General features: G+C 46.4%; 4 protein-coding genes and 1 long non-coding RNA gene across 8 annotated transcripts in view; 3 read left to right on the top strand and 2 right to left on the bottom strand.

The window, feature by feature from the left end:
- ttc29 (tetratricopeptide repeat domain 29) overlaps positions 1-1651 on the bottom strand; it is a 29691-nt gene extending 28040 nt beyond the window's left edge. For both annotated transcript variants that reach the window (XM_061303098.1, XM_061303350.1), the window contains exon 1: positions 1177-1651. The gene's annotated coding sequence lies outside the window, so the exon portion shown is untranslated. The remainder of the gene's footprint in view (positions 1-1176) is intronic.
- Positions 1652-2166: 515 nt separating this feature from the next.
- On the top strand, positions 2167-4081 carry LOC133156178 (endothelin-1 receptor-like). Its single transcript, XM_061282022.1, has 7 exons — positions 2167-2508; positions 2920-3047; positions 3125-3323; positions 3397-3549; positions 3620-3753; positions 3822-3930; positions 4019-4081. Exons 1-7 carry the CDS (start codon positions 2167-2169, stop codon positions 4079-4081), a joined length of 1128 nt encoding a protein of 375 aa, XP_061138006.1.
- Positions 4082-4484: 403 nt separating this feature from the next.
- On the top strand, positions 4485-7312 carry LOC133144173 (transmembrane protein 184C-like). The gene is made up of 12 exons (XM_061266712.1): positions 4485-4755; positions 5075-5199; positions 5262-5392; positions 5472-5508; positions 5581-5786; positions 5853-5927; positions 6232-6325; positions 6386-6498; positions 6571-6670; positions 6742-6819; positions 6880-6973; positions 7050-7312. Exons 2-12 carry the CDS (start codon positions 5083-5085, stop codon positions 7310-7312), a joined length of 1308 nt encoding a protein of 435 aa, XP_061122696.1. The 5' UTR covers positions 4485-4755; positions 5075-5082.
- Positions 5981-8388, bottom strand: LOC133144778 (uncharacterized). The gene is made up of 2 exons (XR_009710772.1): positions 7970-8388; positions 5981-7890 (listed from the first exon to the last, which is right to left on the bottom strand). It is a non-coding gene; the product is annotated as an uncharacterized LOC133144778 (long non-coding RNA).
- Positions 8389-8463: 75 nt separating this feature from the next.
- LOC133167144 (serine/threonine-protein kinase DCLK2-like) lies at positions 8464-15835 on the top strand. 3 transcript variants are annotated; one of them, XM_061297931.1, is made up of 17 exons: positions 8465-8763; positions 8832-8965; positions 9332-9909; positions 11185-11564; positions 11816-11942; positions 12226-12351; positions 12412-12500; positions 12580-12652; positions 12724-12829; positions 12892-12949; positions 13117-13236; positions 13307-13453; positions 13510-13643; positions 13718-13795; positions 13866-13962; positions 14335-14415; positions 14510-15835. In XM_061297931.1, exons 3-17 carry the CDS (start codon positions 9519-9521, stop codon positions 14606-14608), a joined length of 2106 nt encoding a protein of 701 aa, XP_061153915.1. In that variant the 5' UTR covers positions 8465-8763; positions 8832-8965; positions 9332-9518; the 3' UTR covers positions 14609-15835. The 3 variants fall into 3 exon arrangements, with proteins under 3 accessions (XP_061153831.1, XP_061153748.1, XP_061153915.1); XM_061297847.1 differs by having other exon boundaries at positions 8464-8763; positions 8832-8912; positions 12226-12500; XM_061297764.1 differs by having other exon boundaries at positions 8464-8763; positions 12226-12500.
- The last annotated feature ends 110 nt before the right edge of the window (positions 15836-15945 follow it).

The raw sequence follows: 15945 nt of genomic DNA, 5'->3' as shown, positions 1-15945 counted from the left end.
ACCGATTCCAGCGCCAGATGGAGGCAACAGAGATAAATTAATAGAAAGGAATCCTCACTCAATGTTTTTGAAGGCAGTTGATGAAAATGAAATCATTAACATTGTAAAACAATGCAAAAATAAAACATCTACCGACTGCAATGGGATTGATATGATGTTAGTTAAGCAAATCATTGAGGGGATTTCAAAGCCACTTGTGTACATCTGTAACTTGTCATTTTTAACTGGTACATTCCTAAAGAAGATGAAAATTGCTAAGGTCATTCCTCTTAATAAAACACAACTTTACAAACTACAGATCTATCTCAATATTGCCACAACTCTCAAAAATATTGGAAAAGCTTTTTAACAGTAGAATGGATGGATTTTTGGAAAAACATCAATTATTTGCAGAGAACCAATATGGTTTTAGAGTAAAGAGATCAACAGCACAGGCATTAGTCATCTGTTGTTGACAACTTAAGAGGATGGAAATTGTATTGCATTTGATTTGCCACACAACTTGTTAAAAGTCTGAAGTCACACATCTCATCTTCATGGTTAGATCAGTGACGTGCGGTGAGGCTTGGGGTTGGTGAGGCACTGACAGAGTCAGATTTACAAACGTACTGTATGACGCTAAGGCACTGACTCACAAGTCAGATTTACCGTTTTTTTCCATGTATAATGCGCAAATTTTAACTCATTTATTGTCCTAAAATCTGGGGTGCGCATTATACATGGGTACAATTTTTTTCTTTTTTAATCCGGATATCATACGGAGGCCGCCATTACAGATGCACAGACGCTTGCTGGATCACCTGCTCGTTTGCTGTCACAATGTACCCTACACAAATCCGAAACATTCCTTCGCTATCGAGTTTGCTAGCCCATGCGCAGTGATACTGACCGGCAGAATAACATCCGGTTGTTCCCAAAGATGATCTTTTTTCTGAAATAATTTTACGTTTACGGATTTAAGTAGGAGTCAAAATTTGGGTGCGTATTATACATGGGTACAGGCTTTTTTCCAGCATCGACATGCCATTTTTAGGGTGCCTATTATACATGGGGGCGCATTATACATGGGAAAAAAACGATACATGCATACATGGTTGTTATCCCATTCTTGATTAAATGTAATAACATTTTAAACACACCACTGTACATTTAAACACACCACTGCAGTATTCTTACCTTTACTTGTAAATGAAGTCCATTCACCTGTCCTTCTGGACGAAGATCTCGATGACAGGGAAAGCAGTAAAGTCGATTTTTGGCAGCACAACCACAAAGCCAGTCTTTTTTAGAGTACCAATCCTTTTGAAACGAACGTGTTGTAGTCCGTCCCGGGAGGCCCGTAGTTTGAATCAATCCTCGCAAATCTGGCGTTCCCTTACTTATGGTTTCTTGCTTTGACTGAAAGTCAAGTTTTGAAATTTTTCTTATTTTCGAGATGATATCCTCCATTGTCAGGGAAAACAAAGCCAAATAGCAACGCGTTAGCACCGAATGTTGTTGGTTATTTTTCTTTTTCTTCTTCTTAATTTACTCTCGCATTTACTCGTGTCGTGAACTATTAGCCGGAGGCTCACTGTCGCCCCATCTTCACGCCCTGAGCGGCACAACCGGTCACTGCCGCAGCCGCCATGATTCTCGTCTCCCGTTGTTATTTGAACAAGAAATACAGCTATTTTGACTATGAAAATGATCCAAATGTATAGGAAACACACCAAAATTGCATTAAAAGCATAGACCACAGGTCAGATATTATGTTTTATTATATTATTCATTTTTTAACAATTTATGGCGACAGCTGAGGAAACCATGTTGAGCCCTTTACTGCCCCTGGTGGCAAGGTGAGGCACTGCCTCACCTGCCTCCTATGAGTGCACGTCCCTGGGTTAGATAGGGACTCGTCTTTTCTTTCTAAGTGAACCAATTAGGCCGACAACGTGAAGAACATCTGACACATGGCAACACTTTGCTTCAAACGTACTAATAAAGTCAAGGAGAGGCTGCCGACTCTTTATTAGGCAAAATAAAAGCAAATTTGTGTTTACAAGATGTTCCACTGGGAGGTGGCAAGGGGGAGGAAGGGCGTCGACATGTGTCCCTCTAAAGCAGGGACCCACAGGACGAGCTTCCACATACAGACCGAGTTCTCGAGGTCCATCCGTGGCAACAATGCTGTCTTCACTGCTGGTTGTTTTGCTTCTATCAGCCCAGTCCCGTTGCCATGGGAACATCTCAACTGACCCAGGTGACACGGAATCTCCCTCGTCCCGGTCCGACTCTTCCGCCATCCCCGGCTGCACGAGGACCACGGCCATCGACGGTACCTTCAAGTGCATCAACACCGTCGTGTCGTGCCTCATCTTTGTCGTGGGCGTCGTCGGCAACGTCACCCTGTTGAGGATCATCTACCAGAATAAAAGCATGAGGAACGGCCCTAACGCTCTCATTGCCAGCTTGGCCCTGGGTGACCTCATCTATATTGCCGTTGACGTTCCCATCAACGTATACAAGGTATCCGTTACCATCTCCCACTGAATTTTGCAAGCTAATAGTACATTCAGATGATGTCATTATTATGATATATTATATCAGATCTTCTCAAAGTTGTGGGGTGGGCCCCCCAAGGAGGGCAAGGAGCAACCCAAGAATTTTAAAAAAATGATTTAACCATACTAAAATAAAGTGTAATTGCACACCCGCTACAGTAGATGGCAGCGGCGCTTTCTTTTTACCAGGCAAATTGATGCGCTCGAAATATTTTCCATTTCAGACAAAAAACAATATTAATACATTCATTCTTTGTTGTAAGTTGTTTTGTATTTAATTTTTTTTCTTTAACGTTGAAGGAAATACAATGTAAAGAAAGACAGACATAAATGGAAGGAGTGATGACGGTTTTAAGACAAATTCTCGTGTTTGTAGCTTTTAGCTATGCGCTGGCCCTTTGAGGACAGCCGCTTTGGTCTCGTCCTATGCAAGCTCTTCCCCTTCCTCCAGAAAGCCTCGGTCGGCATCACCGTCCTCAACCTGTGCGCTCTCAGCGTGGACAGGTAGACGCGCACACACCGCCCGAGAATATTTCGGTCCAGGTTGTACTTGAAGCGAAACTGCAAAATGGTGGCGCCAGGTACCGCGCAGTGGCATCCTGGTCACGGTTACCGAGCAAGGGCATTCCCACGGCAACGGCGGCGGAGATCCTGGCCATCTGGCTGCTGTCGGCCGCTCTAGCCGCGCCCGAGGCCGTCGGCTTCGACATGGTCACCTTTGAGTACAACAACGTTACCATGACGACCTGCATGCTCCGGCCCACTACGCCATTTATGACGGTGAGTGAGTGTGACCAAAGTACTCACATTCTACTCAAGTCAAAGTACTTAGAGTCTCTGACTTGTGTTTCAGTTTTATCGGGACGTCAAGGACTGGTGGTTGTTTGCTTTCTATTTCTGCGTCCCGCTGGCGTGCTCCGCCATCTTTTACGGCTTGATGACCTGCGAAATGCTCCGACACCGCAATGGAAGTCTGCGGATTGCATTGAGTGAACACTTGAAGCAGGTTGGACTCAATTTGTCGCCCATGATGACGAGTACGATCAACATCGATGTTAATGCTTCCCTCGCCAAAGCGTCGTGACGTGGCCAAAGCCGTCTTCTGCCTGGTGCTGATCTTCGCGCTGTGCTGGTTCCCGTTACATCTCAGTCGCTTGCTCAAGAGGACCAGCTACAAATCTCACGACGCACATCGATGTGACCTCTTGAAGTATACTTGGAGATAACCTTTCCATTCTGTTTTATATCAGTTATTTCAAGTTGTTTTAATTTCTTCAGCTTCCTGTTGGTGTTGGACTACTTCAGCATCAACATGGCCACCATTAACTCCTGTATTAATCCCATCATCCTCTATTTTGTCTCCAGGAAGTTCAAAAACTGCTTCAAGGTAACGACGAGATGTATTTATTTTTGTAGCCGTGATACCTGAAAGCATGTCGGTCATCTTCTTGCTCGGTGTGTGTCTTTTCCTGCAGTCCTGTTTGTGTTGCTGGTGCCAATCCAACTCCGAGCTGCTGTACAAGCACACGCAAAGCTGAGCCAGGAGAGAATCAAAAACACGGAAGAGAAAAGACAGTTTTCATTTTAATCACAGTCAACTCCTTTAAATGTGTTACAGGAACCATATTTTACATTAAAATGTGTGCACGTTTCATGTTTCTCACATTCAATTCCCTGTAAAATGTGATTCGCTACTAGTGCCCTCTAGCGGCTGGTTTAAATACTGCATCGCATAAATCGTTTTTTGTTTTACTACACTGCTCATTTAACTTTATTTTAAATATACTCAGATTAAGACAATACAGACACGGCCCAGTAAACATGACTTTAAAAAAAACATTCATTCATTAAGCTATGCGTAAAATCATTTTTAATATCGAAATCTACATCTTCACGTGACTGAGCTCGCGTACGTGACGCAACACACAAACAAGGCGAGCACGCGCATCGTGCTCGCGCGTACGTACATGTTCTGTGGATGGCGATTGATTGACTCAGCAGCTAAATCGGCCGGTGGTCGTCGGTCGGGATCGCATGGCGGGACCTGGGAGGAGGTTACGACGGTTTGGGGCGGGGGACACAAGAGGCGTTGCCTGGTAACAGAATCCCCCCCGGCAGCTTGCAAGAAGAAAGCAGAGCAGGCCCACCAGCACCTCCATCAACACAAGCTTCGACGTTTAAACGTAAAAGAAACAGTATACATACCTGTAAGGTACAGACATTACTACTTGCAATATTTAAAATGCTATTTTTATTCAATACACAATAATATGTATTAAAGAATACTCCTTACAGTTTGTATGGAGCCAAGATATAATATGAGTGGAATTTAATTGTGGCCAGACGTAATGTAAAAACAAAAAGCTATGGAATAGATGTAATGAGTGCACAAAATATGAATTTATGGCTCCGTTTTTGGAGAGCTCAGTATCCAAATCTAGTGCCCAGACTTGGGAAAGGGGGGGGGGGGGGTAAATAGTGTCCTAAGTGAATCTCCCGATCGATAATAAAAGCTGTCTCACGATGTATAGGTCCCGCAATGCCGTGCTCGTGCGTCCAGTGGCGGCGATGGATCCGCCCGCTGGTTCTGCTCCTATACGTTGTCCTGCTGTTGGCTGTGGTGCCGTTGTGCGTCTGGGAGCTGCAAAAAGATAAGGTTGGGGAATATTCTTGATGAACGTCCCCTCTGAGCTTCTGAGTGAGTGTGTGTGTTTTCAGGTGGGGACTCACGGTAAAGCATGGTTCATCGCCGGTGTCTTTGTCTTCCTCACCATTCCCATCTCGCTGTGGGACATCCTGCAGCATCTGGTCCACTACACCCAGCCAGAGTTGCAGAGGCCAATCATCAGGTGAGCACCACCACAATTTAAACCCTAACCCTAGTAACCATGGCAACATGTAATTAACTACTCACTTGAACTTTCTCAGGATACTATGGATGGTGCCTATCTACAGTCTGGACAGCGTGAGTCAAAACACATTCATGTCCACTTCCCAATGTGTCCTCACAGTGTACCTCACGGTCTTGTCTCGCCAGTGGTTGGCCCTGAGGTATCCCGGCCTGGCCATCTACGTGGACACGTGCAGGGAATGTTACGAGGCGTACGTCATCTACAACTTCCTGGTGTTCCTGCTTAATTTCCTGAGTAACCAGTATCCAAGTTTGGTGCTGATGTTGGAGGTGCAGCAGCAGCAGGATCACCTGCCGCCGCTTTGCTGCTGCCCGCCCTGGCCCATGGGAGAGTAAGAGGGGGGGGGGGGGTCGCAGGAGTAGCGTGTAAAAAAAAATAAAACTTCATCTCCCGTCAGAGTGCTGCTCTACAGATGCAAGCTAGGAGTCCTCCAGTACACTGTGGTTCGGCCCGTAACCACGGTAACCGCGCTGTAAGTTCCCTTCTGTACTTCAGACGCCGGTAACTCATAAAGTAACATGGCACTTTACTTTTCTCAGTTTTATTTGACTGCATTTACTTTACAAAGCAACATGTCAAGAGGTTCCCATTTAGTCCGTTGTCATGGTGACGGGAGAACATAATTCAAGTAGACCCAATGGCAACAACACAGCATGATTTGTTACCACTGCGGCGGCGACACCGCAGAATGGTTACGGAAACCATGGCGACGCACGACCAACCGTGACGACAACTCGGTGACAAAACACGTGATTCACTTCCTGGGTGTCCCTCAGGGTCTGTCAGCTGTGTGGAGTTTACGACGAAGCCAACTTCAGCTTTCGCAACGCTTGGTCCTACCTGGTCATCATCAACAATATATCGCAGCTGGTAAAGAAATGATTTTTGGATTTGAAGGATTAAGTCTTGGATAAAACTGTATGTGTGTAGTTTGCCATGTACTGCCTGGTGTTGCTCTACCGAGCGCTAAAAGAGGAGCTGACCCCCATCAGACCCGTGGGCAAGTTCCTCTGCGTCAAACTGGTGGTCTTCGTCTCCTTCTGGTATTAACGTCGACTTTCGAGTCAGATTTTAGATTTCACACAGCACCTGATGTCATCGGGATGTTGGTCCAGGCAGGCGGTGTTGATCGCGTTCCTGGTGAAGGTGGGCGTCATCTCGGAGAAACGTACATGGGACTGGGCCAGCGTGGAGGCGGTGGCCACTGGACTGCAGGTGAGCACAGACAAGACAACAAACTTGAATTTATGATCGCAATGCTGTTGTGTATTTCACCCACAATCCAGGACTTCATCATCTGCATAGAAATGTTCCTGGCGGCCATTGCGCACCATTACACCTTCACTCACAAGCCCTACATACAGGTGCGTGCACACACACACACACGCGCACACACACACACTAACTGTGGGTGAAACATTTAGGAGGCAGAGGAAGGAACGTGCTTGGATAGCTTTCTGGCCATGTGGGACTTCTCGGACATCAGGGCCGACGTCACCGAGCAGGCCCGCCACGTTGGTGAGCGCCCGTCCTTCCCGTCTGCCGCCGTTCAAACGAGAACCCAAAAGAAAAGCCGAATCTTTTCGTCCCTTAGGCCGCACCTTCCTGGGCCGACCCAACAAGATGTACTTTGGCGCGGCCGCCCGACCCGAGCACAGCGAACACACCGGGCTGCTGTCTCAGGATGCCGCGCCCGCTTCCGTGCCCACCTCGCCTTCTTCAACCGGTCGCTACCAAGGCCTCGGACACACCGTGGCCCCGCACTCTGTCTCGGCTCCGGCGGGTTTCACCGCGGGATCCTGGGCAGAAGAAGACGATGGCGACCGCTCACCGACGCAGGCGGGAGACGCGCATTAACAGGTCAACATGCAACGCTTGTTTCTCGGTGTCATGAATGGAGCTGGGCGACCAAATGCAGCTTGGACCAGGGTTTAGTGAAGGAACTCAAAAGTCCCTCGACTTGGGACGAGAAGAACTGAACAGAAAGAGCAAACAAGACGAGAACAGACAAGCGACGAGAGAAACACGGAACAAGAAGACATGCGACGCAAACAGGGTGAGGGTGATCACACTGATCAGGGCACAGGAGGGGAGGGGCGAGCACACAGACACGCCAACCGAAAGTATGACAACATTAAAACAAGGAAGCGAACTGTGACAGATCTTGACACTCAGTCAAGATGTGCTACTTTGTCGTACTTCCTTGATATCAATTCCATCTTAGGAAATTTCAGGGAGCACAAAAAATGTCCCACTGGTAGTATGTATTATAAAATTAGACTTTAAGTTTAAATATTAATTCTGCTTGTTTTATGTGCAATAAACAATACGGTGAAAATCAAACTGACTTGCTTCCTTTAATATTTCTTTATGTGGCACTTGATTCTGGATGAGGTGATTTGGGCCCAGCGACAAAACGATGGCATCTCGGTTCTCTGCAAATTAAGTGAAGAAATGATTTTCAATATTGCCAGACAACACACGCTAACTCAACATGTACGTGCATGTACGTACACTTAGACAATCATCAACATTCACTGATGAATACACTCTGGCAGGCACGGGCGGCTTTAGGATTTTTTTCTATCCCGGGGCGAAAGAGGTGCTTGACTGATACATAGATATAAATAAAAAAAACATGAATAATAAAAAATAAATAATAAAATAACAAAAATAAATATACTTTTTTTTTTTAATGACCGTGACCGTATTAGCAAAAATGACCATGTTTAGGCTTTTTTTAGTCACAAAATGATCATATATTTTTAGTAAAAAAAAATTTTCATCTTAAATTGACAAGAATGGGACAAGATTAAGCTGTGGGGGTCGAGTGGGGTACACAAAAGACGCGGAGAGAGAGCGAAGGGAATCGAGAGTGACAGACTGGCGGAGTAAGTGAGAGAGACAAGAGAGCTTAGAGAGCGAGAGAGAAAGAGAGCGAGAGAGAAAGAGAGAGAGAGACAGAGAGAGAGAGAGACAGAGAGAGAGAGAGCGCCTCGGAGGAGGGGCGGGAGCGGAAGCTCGTTGTGCCGGCGTCTCCTCTCTTGCCTCTGCTGCAGCGGCCGCGCAGCTGCTGATACCCGGACCCCGTCGCGGTGCATCCCTCCCTCGCCGCTTCAAAATCGCCAATCCCCGGATAGCGTCTCGTCTTGGCCCGAACCGGTCGTCGTCACGGTCCAATCCACATGCAGCCGCCGTTTCAGCCGGAAAATACTGGAACCTGCGCACCGGGGAGGAGAGAAGGCAAGGGTTGGGGAGGGAGGCGGGGGGAGACTCCATAGCAACAAACCGGCTCCACGGCATTATTGGTAGGTGCCTCCCTCTGCCGTGCACGCGTTTGGGTGGATTCGTGCTTTTGTTCTAACCTTGTGTGCAGGTTGTGCCGAATGGGATGCAAGGCGAAGCACGTGACTGGACTGCACCTGCAACCTTGACTGACATGCTTGCATGCTGCAAGGTGATGCTGAAGCTCATCTGACCTTACGGCGCATGGTGAAAACCGGCTCATCGGTGAGCTTGTGGCCGGGGTCAGACAATGTCTGGATCTGGAGGCTGCTGCTGCAGGATGCTGTCGTGACCTCTATTCCCAAATCAGGCTTATCGCTTCTTTTTAGGATCTCATTGGAGATCTGCTGTCCGTCAAAATGATTGTGATTCATAGAAAATGACAAAGTTCATTTTCGTTTGACTCCAGATGAAGATTGTCAGAATAAACGGATCATTTTGTAAAGCAAGTACATAGATTGTGCACCCGAAATGCTAAATTGCAGCCTCAAAATCCAGACAGAAATTACATTTAGCAGAATTTATGGAGGCTCAGCTTCATTGAGGCCATTTTTTCCAGCTGTAATTAAATATTTCACCTCTTATTTTTAGGATCCAAGTGGATTCTCAACTTCCCACCAGAATCTTCCCATCTCTTGAAATCAGCACTCCAAAAAAATCTGGAATGGCTTCCTAGAAACATTCCAGAGCAGTCTTCTAAAAATTTCCACGGAAGCTTCTCAAGATGAATCGCAAGTAGCAGGACTGTCCATCTGGACCCGATCCTGACATCAAGACCATGGAGGTGGAGCACTTTGATGACCGCGACAAAGTCCGTCGAGGGCGCTCAGCTCGGGCCAAACGGGACGACTCGGGCCCAAGCTCGCGGGGGAGCAGCCTGGTTCCGAGCCCGGCGCACAGCACCAACTGCAGCTACTACCGCACGCGCACTTTGCAGGCGCTCACCTTGGAGAAGCGCGCCAAGAAGGTCCGCTTCTACCGCAACGGGGACCGCTCCTTTAAGGGACTGGTGTACGCCGTTTCCAGCGACCGCTTCCGCTCATACGACGCCCTGCTGATGGAGCTGACCCGCTCGCTGGCCGACAACCTCCACCTGCCGCAAGGGGTGCGAACCATTTACACCATCGACGGCTCAAAGAAGATCAGCAGCCTGGATGAGCTGGTGGAAGGTGAGCACAATATTTCCATGGTGATCATATGGGATGATTGACCAGTGGTGTCAAACTCAGGTCCGCGGGCCAAATTTGGCCCATAATGTACCGTATTTTCCGGCCTATAAGGCGCACCGGACTATAAGGCGCACCTTCAATGAATGGCCCATTTTAAAACTTTATCCTTATATAAGGCGCACCGGACTATAAGGCGCACCATTAATGCATCATGTCAGATTTTTAATCCAAATCAAATCATTCTCCATTTTATCTTTTTTATTTCAACTTCAGACGAAACAAATTACTTTATAATCATAAAATAATGATTCATAGTCTTCAGCGGGCCACTTATGATTGATTTCATGACACAATACTTCGGGCCAGTTTGAATTTAGGAATTTTGTCCATATATAAGGCGCACCGGACTATAAGGCGCACTGTTGGTTTTTGAGAAAATTTTAGGTTTTTAGGTGCGCCTTATAGGGCGGAAAATACGGTAATTATCTTTGACCCGCCAACGTGTCAATACTAAAATTACAAATTGTCTTCACTAGTAGAGTTGTTGCTAGCAAATTTTATTATCATTCATCTTTTTTTTAAAAAGATTGAACAGTTTTACTAGTCTCTGATTTCAAAACTAGTGTGTAGACGAATATTAGGTGTTCATACATTTATTTGGGTTGACAATCTTAACGGCCCTCCGAAGGAAACTACAACTATGACTACAAAAATGAGTTTGACACTCCTGCCATAGACTCAAGACTCAAGACTAGCATCTATGTTTTTTTTTAATGAAATTAACAAGCATTGCTTCAACTTATAGACAGAATAACAATACTGACATACATAAATTCTTTATCCTCTGCGAAGAACAACTAATATTATAGCAGCCTACGAAGGAGTTGCTAGTGTCTCTCTCTGAAGGATTTGATCAAAAGGTAACATACAGACTGAACAAGAAGGGGACGAGGATTGACCCTTGAGGGACACCAACATAGTCCACGTGTAGTAGCTATACTTAGGCATATGAAATACTTTCCGGATGCATTTTATTAAGACTAAAAGGATTCCAGCTCAGGGGACTAGAACTGCTCCTTTACATCCGCTCATCAATATTGATCACTGTAAAGACCGCTAATGTACCACTAATGTACGGAAACATCATCATCACTTTGTGACATTAAAGCAGACAGTCCAACGCATTACACACAAAAAGTCACGAGGATAGTTTGCAGGACATTTTTGGTTCATCTGAAATTTTAAGGTCCTCACTACTCCCCTTTCCGGGCTCAGGGGAGTGCTACGTTTGCGCCTCCAATCAGCCTTACCGTAGAGTGGACTACACCAAGATCTCCGTCCCGAACTGGAAACCCGGCGCTAGTTCCGGGAGCAGCGCGGCGAGCTCTAGCAGGTCTTCCGCCGCGTCTGGCGCAACCGTGACCGGAGTCAGCGGGAGCGTCAAAGAGCGCCAAGAGAGCCGAGAGAGCAAAGACTTCATCAAGCCCAAGCTGGTGACGGTGATCCGAAGCGGCGTCAAGCCTCGCAAGGCGGTGCGGATCCTCCTGAACAAGAAGACGGCTCACTCCTTCGACCAAGTGCTGGCCGACATCACGGAGGCCATCAAGTTGGACTCGGGAGCCGTTAAGCGGCTGTACACACTGGACGGAAAACAGGTGAGCTCAGTTCGGAACACAAACTTAAGCAGAGATTCATTGTTGAGATTTTACCTTCAGCGTTTTAAGCCAAGACAGTCGAATTTCTGTTTGAAGATTCTCTTTCTGCACAGATTAAATGGATCACGAGACTATTTTTAGACGTTCACTTACGGATTGAAGAAAGATAACAAAAACCAGACAGGGCTACTGACAGCCCAGAAGGCTTCAAATAAGGTTTAAGCAGTGTTTTTTTTTTTGTGTGTGTGTAGCTGACATGTTTGCAAGATTTCTTCGGGGACGACGACGTGTTCATGGCGTGCGGTCTGGAGAAGTTTCGCTACGCTCAGGACGACTTTGTGCTCACTCACAGTGGCAAGACGGCGGCCTTTGTTAACGGTCTGGCGCCAACACAATTACAAATACAGACAGCAAGTGGAAATATCACAAGTGTTAAATCCAGGTCCAGAAAGTAAAAAGCAGAGCTACCTCAGTTTGGTTTGGTTCTTCTACTCAATGGGAAGCTGAAGGAGCTCCCCAGGTAGAAGCACCTGAGGCTTAAGTCAATCTGTGGCAGCCATTTTACATTCTGGATCTGAGACCTTTGTCTAAGATACACTACTGGTGCTCATATCAAAATACCGCCATCTTTTTGTGTAATTAGTCTTCTCGTCTTCTCTAGAATGTCGAGTCAAAGTCACTCGTCCTCCTGCCTCTCAGAAGATTTTGACTCCTAAGAGTCCCAGTGGATTGGGCTCCTCCAAGGCCTCAGTAAAAGCAGTGGCGCAGTCAAAGTCACCGGGATCAGGTAAAACATTCAAAACCGTTCATAGTTGTTTCGAATCTCCTCCTCATCGCTCTTCCGCAGCCAATGAGACGTCAGGATCCCAGGTCCCCGCAAAGTCGTCCAGGTCGAGCCCCTCCCCCACAAGTCCTGGGACTCGCAGCAGTCTCAAGGTGAGCTATTCAGTTAAAGTTAAATATCTCGTCATCTCATCTTCACCGAGACGATCAAGCATCTCTGCTTCGTCTGCAGGTTTCTTCTCATCGCTCTTCTTCCGCGGACATCAACGGCGCGGATGAGCACGCCGACGACGTCGCTCTCGAAGGTACGTTATGGCGTCCTTCCAACTGTTTGTCCAACGGCCACGTGACCACACCGTCAAACTTCTCTCCCAAGTGAACGGAAACCTGTCGGTGTCGTCATCGCTCATCAGCAGCAAGTACAAAATCGGGAAAGTGATCGGCGATGGGAACTTTGCGGTAGTGAAGGAGTGCGTTGAGAGGTAAAGACAAGGTAAGTTCTTGTTAGGTGAAAGTGGAGTGACGGTTCTGATGTTCCTGGCAGGTCAACTGGGCAGGAGTTTGCGCTGAAGATCATTGACAAAGCTCGCTGCTGTGGGAAGGTATTTTATGACAATACGCAAATTAGCATTTTGTGCAGATTCATATCTGTGTTGGTGTCCCTCAAGGGTCAATCCTCGTCCCCTTCTTGTTCAGTCTGTGTTAGATCAAATCCTTCAGAATCCCAATTCTGGTTATGATGGCCATGCCTTGCCTTCTATTCAAACAGGAGCACTTGATTGAGAACGAAGTGGCAGTCTTGCGTCGTGTTCGACACCCCAGCATCATCCAACTCATCGAGGTGGACGAAACGCCGTCTCAGCTCTTCCTGGTCATGGAGCTGGTCAAGGTGCTACTAAATGAGTGACGGCAGGTTATCGGGACAAAATTGCAACTCGGTCTCTCTCTGCTCGCTTTAGGGAGGTGACCTGTTTGACGCCATCACCTCGTCCACCAAGTACAGCGAGCACGACGCCAGCGCCATGGTGTACAACCTGGCCGGAGCCATCAAGTACCTGCACAGGATGAACATCGTCCACAGAGATATCAAGCCAGAGAATCTGCTGGTAGGTGTCAGGCGGACGGCCAACGTGGACGCCAGACACATTTTTGTTCCCGCCAGGTGTGCGAGTACCCGGATGGCACCAAGTCCCTCAAACTGGGAGATTTCGGTTTGGCCACGGTGGTGGAAGGTCCGCTTTACACCGTGTGCGGCACGCCGACCTACGTGGCCCCAGAGATCATCGCCGAGACTGGGTGAGAAGACACAGGAAGCGAGCACAGATGTTATTCAGAGCTGGCATTTATCACTTGTGGACATTTGTGTGTAGTTACGGTCTGAAGGTAGACATCTGGGCAGCGGGTATCATCACCTACATCCTCCTTTGCGGTTTCCCACCGTTCAGAAGGTCAGTGAACCTAACACAGCGGAGGACAAAAAGGCTCCAAAATAAAACATCCGCTTTCAATCTTCCTCAGCGAGAACAACGTCCAGGAGGAGCTCTTTGATCAGATCCTCAGAGGGAAGCTGGAGTTCCCGTCTCCGGACTGGGACGCCATCAGCCTCCCTGCAAAGGTGACAGCTACAACCATCCATGAAAAGCACTTTCCCACAGTTCTTAGCAGCTTTTAAAGACCCACTCTAAGATTTGTTTCTAAATGTCGTTCAATATCAATTAAAATACTTATTTTAAAATAAATAAAAATAAATAAATACAAATAAATAAATAATTACATAAATTAAAAACAATTAATTAGAATAAATAAATAAAAAAATATGAAAAATTAAATAAATACTTACATAAACAAATAATCTATTTTTTCTACATTATGCATGCATGGAGCCAATTGTTGAAAATATGTAAAGGCTGAAGATTTTTGGGGGGGGCCACGGTTGTTCACTGTCTCCATCTCAATATCGTAACGAGTCCTACGACATGTTCCTCAGATGCTGATTAGTCAAATGCTGCAGGTGAATGTGGACGCCCGCTTCACAGCAGACGAGGTTCTTTCGCACCCGTGGGTGTCGGTAAGCTTGCATTCTTGTGACCGCCATCTTATTTTATTTTTTTCATAACTGTTCTAAATAACAACGCCGTTCACTGCCGTGTGCGCTCATGCAGGACGACGCTCCCGTCGACTCCGGCAACGAAGAACCGAGCGCTACGGAAAAGGAATCTCCGGGGCTGGAAACCAAGCAGGTTCCTTCCCCGCTGGTCTAGACATCAGCTGGACCAGATCTTCTCCTGGAGCATTTTTTTTTTTCTAGGAGGTCAATTTTGGAGGACCTAATATCCATCTGTGACAATCCCCCAATCCCATTCATGCAATCACAATAGGCGTGTCCACAACTCTTCTTTAAAAAAAAAAAAAAAAGTCCATGTGTCCATCAGGATGAGTGGCCAGATCATTTCAAGTCTCTCTTCGTACCCAGAATGTCTTCCACTTTTTCTGGGAAGATGCATCCCATGCTACTTCTGTTGGTATTTCCCAATCTGAGGCCAGAACCACTGTGCCTGTCTGCACTGATCCACACAGGGTTTATAAAAAAAAAAAAAAAGGTTTCAGCCCTGTTGGCATACTACCTTGTTGAAATTCTAAATATATGTTGTACATGTTAGCTGTCATGTGAGTGTGAATCTGTCGTGAAGTCGGAAATTGTGACGACTTCGGGTGGGGGGGGGATGGGGTGGGGGGTGAATCTGGTGCTTTTGAACTAATTATTCCATTCCTCCATCATTTTGTATGTTGTCTGTGAAGGTGGAATTTAAAGCAGGGGTGTCCAAACTATGGCCCCTGGACCGTTTTTTGTAATGAAGAGGAAGAAATCCAGCTTTTTTTTTTTTTTTTTTTTTAAATAAATGAATACAATAGGCCCTCATTTCAATGGGGAAAATGATTTGATCCATCTTGAATTCAAGATGAAGAATGTCAAAAGCGGCAAATGGAAGGGAAAGTTTGGACACCCCTGATTTAAGCAGGAAAATTTCCAGCTGTCGACACGATGCAGTGTTTGAACTTTTTGGCTAGAGCCATTCTCAAGTATTACAAGTTTTCTCTTTGCTTTAGACCAAACCAAAAGGCGCCTTGATGTGTCGACACGGTTAGCATTAGGTGGGCTAGCAGCTAAATTCTCCTCCTTACAAACATGCTTTAATTTATGTTTACGTATGTGCTAGTCGTCATGCTTAAGTAGCCTTCAACCAAGTGCCGTAGATTAGGACGTTTTCCAAAACGCTTTCCATGACAAAGGTCCTTTTGAATAGCATTTGTGTGTTTTTGCCAAACAACACTGGCAACCTTAAAAAGGTATTTACTGTAGGAACGCTTTGCTAGCCCCAAAGCATGTGATGTGGGTTTTCATCAAACTGGTGATGGTGCGTTCAAAGACTTTGAAATGGACGACGCAGATGCATTCAACTGTGAAATAAAACTTTGAGAACGTCGAATTTGTCTTGTTTGGAAATCAGAGCTGGGCCGAGGCATATAATAAGTCAGCCACTAGAGGGCCCCCGTGAGCAGAATGTCGTAAACAAATGATTTTTTTTATTTATTATTT

Source organism: Syngnathus typhle, linkage group LG1, assembly GCF_033458585.1.
Source record: "Syngnathus typhle isolate RoL2023-S1 ecotype Sweden linkage group LG1, RoL_Styp_1.0, whole genome shotgun sequence".
NCBI classification, from domain to species: Eukaryota; Metazoa; Chordata; class Actinopteri; order Syngnathiformes; family Syngnathidae; genus Syngnathus; species Syngnathus typhle.
This window is presented reverse-complemented; position numbering and strand designations above follow the sequence as displayed.